Here is a 13,586-nt window from a genome sequence, read left to right as displayed (position 1 = left end):
CAGAATACAGTAAAAGTCATAATTATTTATCACAATGCAGCAATTTAATTTCTCCCTAAAGTGGTATTCTTTTTCTAGTTTATAAAATATACCAAAAGTCTTGATTTAAGTTTTTCCTACTCAGTGTGCTTCACTTTTTTTACCCTCTAGTGAGACTTCTATTCTCAAAGATAGTTGGATTTGTTCTACAGGGACACTATATTTCAACACTATAGACAATTTCTGAGGGATAGTTGCAGATCTCTACTATTTTCTGTTCTTTGGCATTTTTGAACCTCTATCAGTAAGCTTGTTAATTAACTCATGCTAAAGACTGGAAAGTGATAATAATATTCTTACAATAAGGTTTTAGATGGGCATCTGTAAAGTCATTCAGTCTTTCTCTCAGTTGTAAATGCTGTTATGCCTTATTTTCAGTTCTGCTTTAGTTTTCTATAACTGATATTCTTGACTTTAAACTGAGAGGGAAAGTAAGCATCCCTCCCATTTATTTCTTGAAATTTAAATGCTACCTGTTTGCAAATTATTCTGGATGGCTTACAGTGTACACAATGAACAATAAAATAAGAGCAATGATCACCTTCTCCCAAGGCCTAAGAGGACAGTTAGGTTATCAGTGCATACATACTATTCATTATGCTATCTAGGCCTTAAATAGACAAAGAAACTATGTATGTAACTAGCAAATAACTTTAATATCTGCAATTAAGATGTAAGCAGTGATATAGTCCATTTGAATTATTTTTTTTATGTTATATATCATCCAGCCCCGTTATCAAAGCAAACATGTTGTCAAAGTACTTTTAAAACTAAAAGTTCATGAAAGATATATGTTTCTAGGGTTATTTAGAAGAGCTAGTACGACTCAGAGAGACTCAGCTGACTGAATCCATCTCTCAGAAGAAGGCTTTGCAGCAGAAGATAGAATCTATGAATCTGGCCCATAAAATAGAAAAGGAACAACTTGAGTATATCATTGTGGAACTGCAGGATCAGCTGTAAGTTGGTTATGGTATAGATGTTTTTCTAGATATGCTCCTGACTAAGAGATTTTTTTTGTCTTTATAACAGAAAAGTACAGTTAAAATATTGAGAAGTATTAATGTTGCCCAGTTACTAAAATTAACACTTTTCTTTACAAAAGATAGGCTGTAAGTTGTATCCCAGTTTTTTTTAAGTCACCTCTTTTTCAAATGTTTAATTGTCAAATATTTTAAATATTATATAACATATTAAGGATCATCTATTCCAGTAAGTTGATTCAACATTCATCTTTTGGTGCCATCTAATCCTTTCAACATCTATGTTAACCAAACGAACATCAGTACACAAAATAGAAGCATTGGTATGTTTTCTAACTGAAATACTCGTCCCAAGGCACAACTAAATAATCTTTATTGCTTCAGTGAAATTGTACAACATAATTTTGAAAGCTTTGAGAGTTCTAAGCACCAATCATTTCCACTTTCCTTTAGAAATTGTTGATTTATATTCATTTTTGAGGAGAGTTATACTGAAGACAGAAAATGACATTTTTTTCTTTTTCATTACCGTACTTAAAAAACACTCTAGAATGTGTCCCAAAGATGCTTTTTAAAAGTCACCTGGACTTTATTTTTTGCTTGAAAACATTTTGCTTCTTATCCAAAAAGTGTCTTTAATTCTGGACTGAAGAACATTCGATGAGAAGCAAAATGTTTTCAAAAGATAAAAAACCCAAGAAAGTCCAGTGCCTTTTGGGAAGCATATTTAGGACAATCATGCTGGCTCAGGGATTCTGGGAGTTGAAGTCCACGAGTCATAAAAGAGCCAAGATTGCCTACCCCTGACCTAGATGATGAGAATCTCCATAGAAACTCTAGAATGTTCTTTTCAGATGTTTCACTAAATAATATCTTGGGATAAGAATGGGCTGTTCTCTTTATGAAAAAAAGTTTTCCAATTTGAAATGTAAGTATCTAGAAAGGCAAACATAATTTAACACATTTTCTTTGTAGTTTATGAAGAAAACTGGATGATTGAAACCATTTTAGTACAATTCTCAGTAAAACACAATGTAGTTTTTAATCTTGACAATTGCCACAAACGATGAAGATGTGACTGTTCGTTTTGAAAAATTAAGAGTGTAAAGATACCACATTACATATTCAGCAGTAAAGATCGGTTGACTTCATTTAGTAACTTGGTACAATCAAAGAATAAAACCTACACGTGATAATATAAATTAACATAAACTAACCCAAACTCTAAAGTTAAAAACAAATTGTAGAGTTTATTTCATGTTCACAATAAAAAAGAAATTAAGAAAGCTACTTTGCATCCATCTTTCGTCAACATTTTTTTTTCTTTCATTCTTGGCTTGTACCCAAAATTTGCTCACCTTTAAATATGTTTCTAGGTATGACCTATCAAGTAAAAAACTGATTTGCAATTCCTTTTGATAATAGTATGGCGGATCTTAGAAATGAGATTTTAAGAAAGTGTCATACTATCCCATCTTTTAGAAAGGTAAGTTCCATTCATTCAACTTTCCCAGAACTCTTTTATATTATATTATTATATTATACATAAGTTGTATAGAGATATATAGACAGAGATAGAGAGATATAATTATATATATAATTATATAATATAAAAGAGTTTTATACATACATACGTACATATATACATACATACATATGTAGAAATGATTAGGGAGGAGTCAAGCATCAATCTTGAATGCCTTTGTGCCCTCGAGATCTAAGTCTAACCCACCTTGAATTCTATGACCCTTCTCTACTATCAACTTGTTTTGACCATTAGTAGTACAGATTTTTGTAAAGAGCATTAGTATACAGTAAACCTATATTCTTTTCAACTGCCTGGACTCCTGATTTCCTGCGTTTGACATAAATAATCTGCTTGATTCAGAGTATATTTGATTGTATTCATTATAATAACTTTGACGTAATATCATGGAATATACATATATTTCACAAAACCAAGATTTTTTTTTCTGAATGTGTCTGCATTTTTGATGAAGCACTCTGCACAATAATGGCCTTTAGTACTCTTTCAGTATATAGTGCAGTAGGTTGCCTACACATCATTCATGTATAGTAAAATGGCTACATATTTATCCAAATACTCAGGTGAGTGGAAATCCTAGCTATTAAATTATTTAGCTTAATATGCAAATGTTTAGGTACTTTGGTCAAATTGTATGTTTCTGTTAGAAAAACTTTGCATTAGAGATTTCCAATTGGTGGTAGTGCCTGATTGATTGATTGAATTGATTTGCCATTCATCTCAACCACAACGGATGGCTTACAATGTTAAAAAATAATAAAACAATGCAATACTATGTGTACAATAAGAATAAACATTATAAAAATACAAATTATCAGCTATAAATAAAGCTAAACGATGGGGGGGAATAAGCTGAATGGGAGAAAGGGGTGATCTGTTATTAATCTATCAACCACTTCCATCATGATGTTCTTCCAGGACCCCAGGCCATCTGGAAGAAGTAGGTCTTCAAGCTCTTGCGGAAGATTAGGAGAGTGGGAACCGATCTCACCCTGGGGCAATATTTTCTAAAGGGCAGGAGCAATGGCTCTTTTCCTGGACCCCGCCAACCGGAATTCCCTTCTGCATGCCTCCTCTGCCAGCATGGGAGGGTGATTCCTCAAGTAACCTGGAGCAATGCTAGGAAGGGCTTTAAAGGTAATAATCAACACCTTGAATTGGCAGTAGCCAGTGCAGCTCTTGAAACAGTGGTGTCACATGGGCCCCAAAAGCTGACGGTGCCCCTGTACTCTGCACCAACTGTAGCTTCTGAATCCTCTTCTATAGTAGAACATGCAGAGTGTGTTCAATAATCCAACCACAAAATGACATTAAAGATTATCAGTGACAAGGACAAAAGAAAGGAATCACTCTAGGAACAAATTACCTTTAAAATACTCTACTGTTTTTTATTGGTCTGTTGGGGCCTTCGAGACACAATAACTATCATTAGTGAATGAATTATGATCACCAGAATTTATTTATTAATACAATACACTTTTTACATGTGCATTTCTAAAGAGATAAAGTCTGAATTATATTGTAGTCAGCAAATTGTAGGTTGGAAATTTAATTCTTAGGAGACCATGAGGTACCAGCACTGAAAAAAAGAAAGGGAAATATATAATATTTTCCTAGGCAAGGTGCAGTTGTTTATTTGATTAATTTATATTGCTGCTATATTCAAATATGACAGGACAGTATAGATCAAAATAAGTAGCAATAATTTAAAAAGCACATAGTAAAGCATAAATGTATAGTCTAAAACAACTACATATAAAAACAAATGCTGGGTGGGGGGAATCCTCATCCAATGTGTCTTATTTCTCCCATCTGATGCTTGAATTAAAAAAACGGGTCTTTAATGCTTTTTGAAAGGCAGGCAGAGTAAGAGTCAACCAAATCTCGGAGAGGAAGCTTTTCTAAAGAATGGGAGCAGCAACAAAGGAGACATATTTTCTTGGTCTCACCAGTTCAACATTGCCTAAATGAAGGAACCTTAAGCATACTAACCCTGTCAGATCTTACTGTATGGGCAGATGGGAAGTAGATGGTCAGATAGTCCAGCCTGGTCCAGTATCGTATAGGCCACTGGTGGCGAATCTTTTAGAGACTGAGTAATAATAATAATAATAATAATAATAATAATAATAATAATAATAATAATAATAATAATAATAATAATAATAATAATAATAATAATAATAATAATAATAATAATAATAATAATAATAATAATAATAGTAAAGTTGGAAGGGATCTTGAAGGTCATCTAGTCCAACCCCCTGCTCAGGCAGGAAACCTATACCATTTCGGACAAATGGCTGTCCAGTCTCTTCTTAAAAACTTCCAGTGTTGGAGCATTCACCGCTTCTGGAGGTGAATGCTCCACTGGTTAATGGTTCCACTGGTTAATGGTTCTCACTGTCAGGAAGTTTCTCCTTAGTTCTAGATTGCTTTTCTCCTTGATTAGTTTCCACCCGTTGCTTCTTGTCCTGCCTCCAGGCGCTTTGGAAAATAGCTTGACTCCCTCTTCTTTATGGCAACCCCTGAGATATTGGAACACTGCTATCATGTCCCCCCTCGTCCTTCTCTTCATTAAACTAGACATACCCAATTCCAGCAACTGTTCCTTATATGCTTTAGCCTCCAGTCCCCTAATCATCTTTGTTGGTCTTCTCTGTACTCTTTCTAAAGTCTCAACATCTTTTTTACATCTTGGTGACCAAAACTGGATGCAGTATTCCAAGTGTGGCCTTACCAAGGCATTGTAAAGTGGTATTAACACTTCACATGATCTTGATTCTATCCCTCTGTTAATGCAGCCTAGCACAGTGTTGGCCTTTTTGGCAGCTGCAGCACACTGCTGGCTCCTATTTAGATGATTGTCCACTAGGACTCCGAGGTCCCTCTCACAGTTACTACTATTGAGCAAGGTGCCACCTATGCTGTACTTGTGCATTTGGTTTTTCTTGCCTAAATGTAGAACCTTGCTTTTTTCACCATTGGATTTCATTTTGTTAGATAGTGCTCAGTGTTCAAGTCTGTCCAGATCCTTCTGTATCTTAAGCCTGTCTTCTGGAGCGTTGGCTATTCCTGCCAGCTTGGTGTCGTCTGCAAATTTGATGAGTTCCCCATCTATCCCCTCGTCCAAATCATTGATGAAGATGTTGAAGAGCATTGGGCCCAGAACAGAGCCTTGGGGCACCCCACTACACACTTCATGTAGATGCAGTTCCATTGAGGACCACTCGCTGAGTACGGCCGGTCAGCCAGCTACGGATCCATCTGGTGGTGATGCTGTCTACCCCACATTTTTCTATCTTGTCAAGTAGTAGGTTGTGATGTACTTTATCAAATGCCTTACTGAAGTCCAAGTAAATTATGTCCACAGCATTCCTCTCATCCACCCAAACTGCAATCCAAAACACACTTATGTATTGCCGGGTGCCGGGCAGGCATGGTTTGATGGGTGGGCGTGGCTACAGTGGTCATGGCAGACTGGGTGAGTGTGGCCAGCTTGATGTTGCTCCTGGGGAGGGATGCCTGCGGGGGCCGGGCAGTGTTGGGGGAGATCTATGGGGTCTCTGGCGGGTAGGGCAGCGGGCAGGAAGGCGTCTTGCTCAGCTGATGGCTTGGGGGAAGGGGGCAGCTACACCCCCTCCCAAACGTCACCGTCTCACAAAAGCAGGATGAAAACTCCAAAAAGTGACAAGGAAAAAAAGTTAAAACAGAAGATTGTCTCCCACCCCCTGGAGGGTAGAGGTATGGGGGGCGGCTCCTGAACCCCACAGCTCTTCTGAGGGGGGGAGGAAGAGAGTGGGGAAGGGCTGTGCTAGGATCGGGGCTCCTCGTGCCTCCTACTACCTGCCTGCGCTCTTCTGCAGCAGATGCCACGGCTCCACTTGCCTGGCAGGGTGGAGGTATGCTTGTGCTCAGGGATGCATATGGGGCTGCTGCCTCACTTTGCTGTGTCAGGGCTGGGTTGGACTGGGCTGGGCGTGGAGCCTCCTCACTACTTCTCCCGCGGATATCGGGAGCGCCCATTCCAACTACCACTTGTCACGGGGCAGCTGCCACCATCCGGTGTGCTCCAGCCCATTGCCAGGCTCACCGGGATGCCTACCTTCAGGCTCCCTCGGCCTCTCCCCCCACCTCCAGGCTGGGGCTGGTCAGATTCTCTCCATGGGCAGTGCTGGGCCCGTCCCTGGCCAGCCCTCCTCCATCCTCCTGCGGGCAGACTATGACTTACTGAGCCAGGCGGTGCCTCTGCACGCACACGTCCTCAGGTGAAGGAGCCAGGCAGCTGTAGCTCTCACTCCCCTCCAGCCTCCATCTACCCAAGGCCCAAGCTCGGCATGCCTGACTGGCTGGCGATGGGCTGAAGAGCGCTGGATGGCAGCAGTTGCCCCGGGATGAGCGGTAATTGGGGTGGGCATTCCCAATGTCCACGGGGGAAAAGGCAAGGAGGCTCTGTGCTCAGCCCCGGCACAGCAAGCAGAGCTGCGACATCTGTGGCAGAAGAGCGCAGGCGGGCAGCCGCTGCAGCTCCACTTGCCTGCAGGGAGGGGGCGCACTCGTGCACGGGGACGCATATGGGGCTGCTGCCTTGCTTTCCGTGCTGTGCTGGGGCTGGGCTGGAGTGGGCATGGAGCCTCCACACTGCTTCTTCCCCTGCGGACATCAGGAGCGCCCACCCCGCCTACCCCTCATCCCGGGGCAGCTGCCGCAATCCCGCGCTCTCCAGCCCGTTGTCGGCTGGGTGGGAATTTAAATTGCAGTAATTTTAGTATCTTTACCAAAGCATATTAAATGAATTAAGATACAACATAGCTGATTGACTTAGTAGTGCAATCCAATACACATTATTCAAAAATAACTTGTATAGAATACCTACAGGACTGAATATCTGCAATTGCAGTGAACAACTCTGGTGAATTAAGGGACTTTCTGGTAAATTGGAGGATTCTCTGGTCTAGTAGAGTAGACAGGCTACAAAGAAAAGAAGAAAAAGCATCTAGTGGAACAAAGAATCTTCCATTGAAAAAATACCTTTGAATTAAAGTATCTGGCGCAAAAAGTTTTTTACTTAAATATCAGCGCAGTTTATATTTTAAATTAAATTCTATTCACCTGTTATGCATCTAGAAAGGCTGTGATTGAATCCAGTTACAGTCAGAATATCTTTAATTCCTACTGATTTGGCACCAAAATAAATTAAATCAAAAGAATGAAGAGATGGAGTTTTAAGCAGCCAAAAACGTATCCCATATTTTTATAAAAGGGTCATATTACTGTTACATATTATTATTAGCAGTAATATTACTATTATTATACATATTACTATATATAGTAATAGAAACTAATTTCTTTTGTAGTGATTGTGCCATTTATCTTATCTGAAGATTTAATTAATACTTAAGAGAAGCAAAACCTTATTGCTGGATTTCTTAAAGACATTCTGGATCCTAAATATTCTGTAATATGTCTAGTCAATGTTTTTTAACTGATGTAGCTTAAATAATGAAAAATGTAAATTGGGAAGACTACATTAGACTGCTTTTCAGAATAAGCCAGAATTGTCTCCCAACCTAGATTTCAGGTATTTGGCATTGTGGATCCTGTATTATATGTGGCAGCTCTGTTAGCATATTTTATTCTGTATTAGTCAGCTTGTATGATTCATGGTTAAATTAATATATGTATGTATTATTTTGCTAGCTGCATATATGTTATATTTTGAAGAAATGTGTGAAATACTATGTATTTTGAAACAGCCTAGTGGAGCAAAAACCTGCAGATTCTGGAAACAGAGATCAGATGACAGTCCCATCTGAGCTTTGTTTTTAAGTTGAATGTCCTTTAGCTTGCTTTCTGGAAAGTGGATGTTTTATGATTGAGACTTGCAAATATAAATGCCTACATAACAACTTCTCAACAATCTAAATTTGCCTGCAATTCCCTTCTTGCACCCAAAATTAGAGTGTTATGAAATTCCGGCACCAGAGACATTAGAATGGATTTAAATATCATGGTATTTAAAGGCTGTTGTGCAGAACATGTGCAACAAAATCAAACATTTAAATATTAGCTGCGGTCCAGATTTATAGAGATAACCACTTTTGTAGCCTGTGATTTATATTTCACAGATCATTTATCATTTAGGTTTAAATAATTAAACAGAGAAGATATATTTACTTCTTACTGCTCTCAGCAAACAACTGTTGCTAAGAATCTGTTGCAATGCAAAATGTTCTACTTTAAGGTGAGAATTGTTTAGGCATTTTAACTACAGTTAAGAGCATGGAAAACATTGATAATTGCCACTATCGTTAGATATTAACATATATTCCTATACATTCTTAAGCAGCATCAACTTTTCAAATCTTAGATTACATATAGTCCTCAATTTATAACTACATTTGGTCCTGGAATTGCTAAGCAATATGGTTATAAAATGAATGTGCTTTGCTTAATGATAGCAATTCAGGCAATCCCAGTTGATATTAATGCCCCAGATGGGAAGCAAAAGTAACATTCAAACTGGGTGTGCTTGATTAATTAAAACTTAATCACATCTCCTGTCCCTGCCCCCCCATGAGTGTGGCAAATTAATTTCATAATAGCTAGCTAGCTAACTAACAACTAACATTAATTAATTAACTAACTAATGAATTAATTAATTCTGTGCTACCTTTATTCAGGAGCTCAGGTAGCGTTCCTCCTTGCTCTCCATGACATGCTGTGAGGAAGGGTAGACTGAGAATGAGTGACTCCTGATAAACATTGCTTAAACTTGGTCTGTACTTATTTCTTATAGAAAAATTATAGGCACAAAAATGCTGTTTATGCACCAAAAGATAATTTCCAAATTTGAATGAACAAGCTATAATTAAATTGCAGTTGCATATTCTGTGTCCCAAACACATGTTCAAACACACATATGTCTTCTGGCAAAATAGGCATACAGCTCATAATTTTTAAAAACTAAACACCCAGACATAGTAGTAGTAGTAGTAGTAGTAGTAGTAGTAGTAGTAGTAGTAGTAGTAGTAGTAGTAATAATAATAATAATAATAATAATAATAATAATAATAATAATAATAATAATAATAATAATAATAATAATAATAATAAAAAGTTGGAAGGGACCTTAGAGGTCATCTAGTCCAACCCCCTGCTCAGGCAGGAAACCCTATACCATTTCTGACAAATGGCTGTCCAGTCTTTTCTTAAAAACTTCCAGTGTTGGAACATTCACCGCTTCTGGAGGCAGGTTGTTCCACTGGTTAATTGTTCTAACTGTCAGGAAGTTTCTCCTTAGTTCTAGGTTGCTTCTCTCCTTGATTAGTTTCCACCCGTTGCTTCTTGTCCTGCCTTCAGGCGCTTTGGAAAATAGGTTGACTCCCTCTTCTTTGTGGCAGCCCCTGAGATATTGGAACACTGCTATCATGTCCCCCCTCGTCCTTCTCTTCATTAAACTAGACACACCCAATTCCAGCAGCCGTTCCTTATATGCTTTAGCCTCCAGTCCTCTAATCATCTTTGTTGCTCTTCTCTGTATTCTTTCTAGAGTCTCAACATCTTTTTTACATCATGGTGACCAAAACTGGATGCAGTATTCCAAGTGTGGCCTTACCCAGGCATTGTAAAGTGGTATTAATACTTCATGTGATCTTGATTCTATCCCTCTGTTAATGCAGCCTAGCACAGTGTTGGCCTTTTTGGCAGCTGCAGCACGCTGCTGGCTCATATTTAAGTGATTGTCCACTAGGACTCCGAGGTCCCTCTCACAGTTACTACTATTGAGCAAGGTGCCACCTATGCTATACCTGTGCATTTGGTTTTTCTTGCCTAAATGTAGAACCTTGCTTTTTTCACCATTGAATTTCATTTTATTAGATAGTGCCCAGTGTTCACATCTGTCCAGATCTTTCTGTATCTTAAGCCTGTCTTCTGGAGTGTTGGCTATTCCTGCCAGCTTGGTGTTGTCTGCAAATTTGATGATTTCCCCATCTATCCCCTCATCCAAATCGATGTTGAAGAGCACTGGGCCCAGAACAGAGCCCTGGGGCACCCCACTACACACTTCCCTCCATGTAGATGCAGTTCCATTGAGGACCACACACTGAGTACGGCCGGTCAGCCAGCTACGGATCCATTTGGTTCTGATGCTGTCTACCCCACATTTTTCTATCTTGTCAAGAAGTAGGTTGTGATCTACTTTATCAAATGCCTTACTGAAGTCCAAGTAAATTATATCCACAGCATTCCTCTGATCCACTAATTTTGTCACTTGGTCAAAGAACGCAATAAGATTTGTCTGGCATGATCTGTTTTTGACAAACCCGTGTTGGCTTTTAGTAATGACTTTGTTTGCCTCTAGGTGTTCGCTGATTTGTTGTTTGATTATCTTTTCCAGGATCTTCCCAGGTATTGAGGTCAGGCTGATAGGTCTGTAATTTCCTGGGTCCATTTTTTTTCCTTTTTTGAAGATGGGAACTACATCAGCTCTTTTCCAGTCCTCCGGTAGTTCCCCAGTGCTCCAGGATCTTTGAAAAATATAGTTCAGTGGTTCTGAGATCACATCTGCCAGTTCCTTGAGAATCTTGGGGTGTAATCCATCTGGTCCTGGCGATTTGAACTCATCTAGCCTGGACAGGTGCTCACTTACCATTTTCTTGCCTATCTTTACTTGTGTTTCTATTCTGTTTTTTATGGCACTACTTTTGATAGGTTAGTCTGTTTTTTCCCTTTGTGTAAAGACAGATGCAAAAAACGAGTTAAATAGTTCTGCTTTCTCCCTGTTGCTTGTCACCTTCTTGCCACTTTCACCCACTAATGGACCAATCATTTCCTTGTTTTTTACATGTTGAAAGAAGCTTTTTTTGTTATTTTTGACTTTGGTCGCAAGCCTTAGTTCATTTTGAGCCTTGGCTTTCCTCACTTCATCTTTGCAGGCTCGGGCAATTTGCTGATATTCTGACTTAGTTATGTGCCCCTCTTTCTACTTTCTATACTTGTCCTTTTTATCTTTCAATTTGTCAGAGAGTTCTTTATGCAGCCCTACCTCAAATATACCTCAAATATACAGAAAAAGCAATCTGGGTAGTATACAGACATTATTTCAGGCTTTTGATTTCTTTCAGGAAAAAGCAGCAAAAATACAGCTGCCGACAACTGGTATCTTGCCTAAAATATTTTTGTGATGCAGTCTTGGAAATTGTCACAGCCCACAAAAATGCAACTGAGGGCTACTAATAGTGGTTTGCATACCACTATATTACAGCAACTTTAAATTGTCCAAAATGACTTCCTTGTTGCATTTCCTTTTATTAAATCCTGAAAAAGGTTGATTGATTGACTAATTTTAAATTCTGCTTTGTATTCAAACTTTTTTTTTATAACAAATTTTATTGGTTTTTTAACTTTTACAACAGAATGCTCAAGACACACCATGGTGGTTAGGTGATCAATCATCCAAAAACAAAATCATATAATAGTTCAAGTAAATACATTAAATGTTCCCTCCTATTATTACACAAAACATCGTCTTACTAATTTAACACACTCAATTAGTTGTTAAATCAATCCAAATTTCTAAAAACCTCTTTCATATTTTTATTCTCATTCCATTACAAAATAATTTTCATACAAATAAACATATTATTCCAAAAAATACATTCTTACTCTGTTTAACATATATATTCTAATAATCACACATTTTCAACTCTAAATCTTAGTCCTTAAATCAATCCATATTTCTTAAAACCTTTTTAATCCATTACATATAATTTTAAATTTCTCTTTTTAGTCTTATTCTGGCTTTCTTTTTATGCCAAGCAGGTTTCCATAACAAAGCCTCTATTTCAGCAAGTAGATCTCCCATTATTGCTTGTAATGTCATTTGTTTCAGTAAAAGACTTCCCATCCTCTGTTTTTGACATCTGGCTCCTGTCTGCTGGATAAAACACTTGATCATATCCAATTTTATAATTAGTAGTTGATTATCAAAGTTGTCATAATTCTCCAACAGTTGTAATTTCAAGTCCATTTCTGTTAGTTTTGCAATTGTAGATAATTTAGTTGCAATCATTTTTTGGTCATCCAAAGTCTCCATAGGTTGTATGTAAATTAATTCCTCTTCTATTGTTTTTCGGTCGGTAGAATGATCAAGTAGAGTCTAAAGGTCAGTTTGTAAGTTCACAGTAGAATTTCTGTTTATTATTTCTGCAGTACTCTCTCTTATTTGGGAACATATTTCCTCAGTAGCTTCATAATTTTTTCCCCAGTATGAATTTACAGTTGAGTTGTAAATATGATTTCTCCATTTCAGTAGTAACTAAATCCAATCCTGTTATCTTTTAGTGGAGGCTATATTCCAAAACATTTAGTCAGTATCCACCCCCACCAATAACAGCTTTTGGACCATAAACAAGAAACAGTTGCAGGTTTAAATTTCTCCACAAGGTGTCCTCAGTAAACTATGAAGGTCTCTTCCAGACACCAAAAATGAGGTTAGCAAAGTCAAAGAGCTGTGGAATCTCTTTTCCGGCTTCTCATAGAGTTGTGTTTTTTTTTTTCAAACAATAAAGATTTATCCCTTTAAAAAAATAAGTTCAGGACATAGGAAAACAATATTCTCCAGCTTAGAAGATATAATAATAAAGTTTTATGATAAGAATTTTTCCAGGGCCCCCAAGTAACCAAAAATAAAAATAGTCAGTAAGAAGTTTTTTCCTTTGTTATGGAAAGCTCTTTTCCCCAGATAAACAGGCAGCTCTTTCAAAGTAGGGGCGGGGGGGTAGCGGCCATTATAAGGGAGAGCCTTTGTCCAAGGCTGTGCCTCAGATAGACGGCGTGGAGTCGCTCCTTGTGAAGTGGGGGAAAGGGGTGCAAGTGGGCTTGTTGATTATATACCTGGCTCCCTGCTATGTATCAACAGCCCTGCCTGAGCTGGCTGACGTGATAGCCGGGGTGGCGGTGGGGACCCCCAGACTTATGGTCTTGGGGGATTTCAACCTGCCATCAGTGGGTGA

At 38.3% G+C, this 13,586-nt stretch overlaps 1 protein-coding gene across 1 annotated transcript in view; it reads left to right on the top strand.

The window, feature by feature from the left end:
* RUNDC3B (RUN domain containing 3B) overlaps positions 1-13,586 on the top strand; it is a 49,177-nt gene that overhangs the window by 24,531 nt on the left and 11,060 nt on the right. The window contains exon 8 of the mRNA XM_015811226.1: positions 841-998. Within this exon, the coding sequence (XP_015666712.1) occupies positions 841-998 (158 nt within the window). The remainder of the gene's footprint in view (positions 1-840; positions 999-13,586) is intronic.

This window comes from Protobothrops mucrosquamatus, unplaced genomic scaffold (assembly GCF_001527695.2).
Source record: "Protobothrops mucrosquamatus isolate PMUCROS unplaced genomic scaffold, P.Mucros_1.0 scaffold33, whole genome shotgun sequence".
NCBI classification, from domain to species: domain Eukaryota; kingdom Metazoa; phylum Chordata; class Lepidosauria; order Squamata; family Viperidae; genus Protobothrops; species Protobothrops mucrosquamatus.
This window is presented reverse-complemented; position numbering and strand designations above follow the sequence as displayed.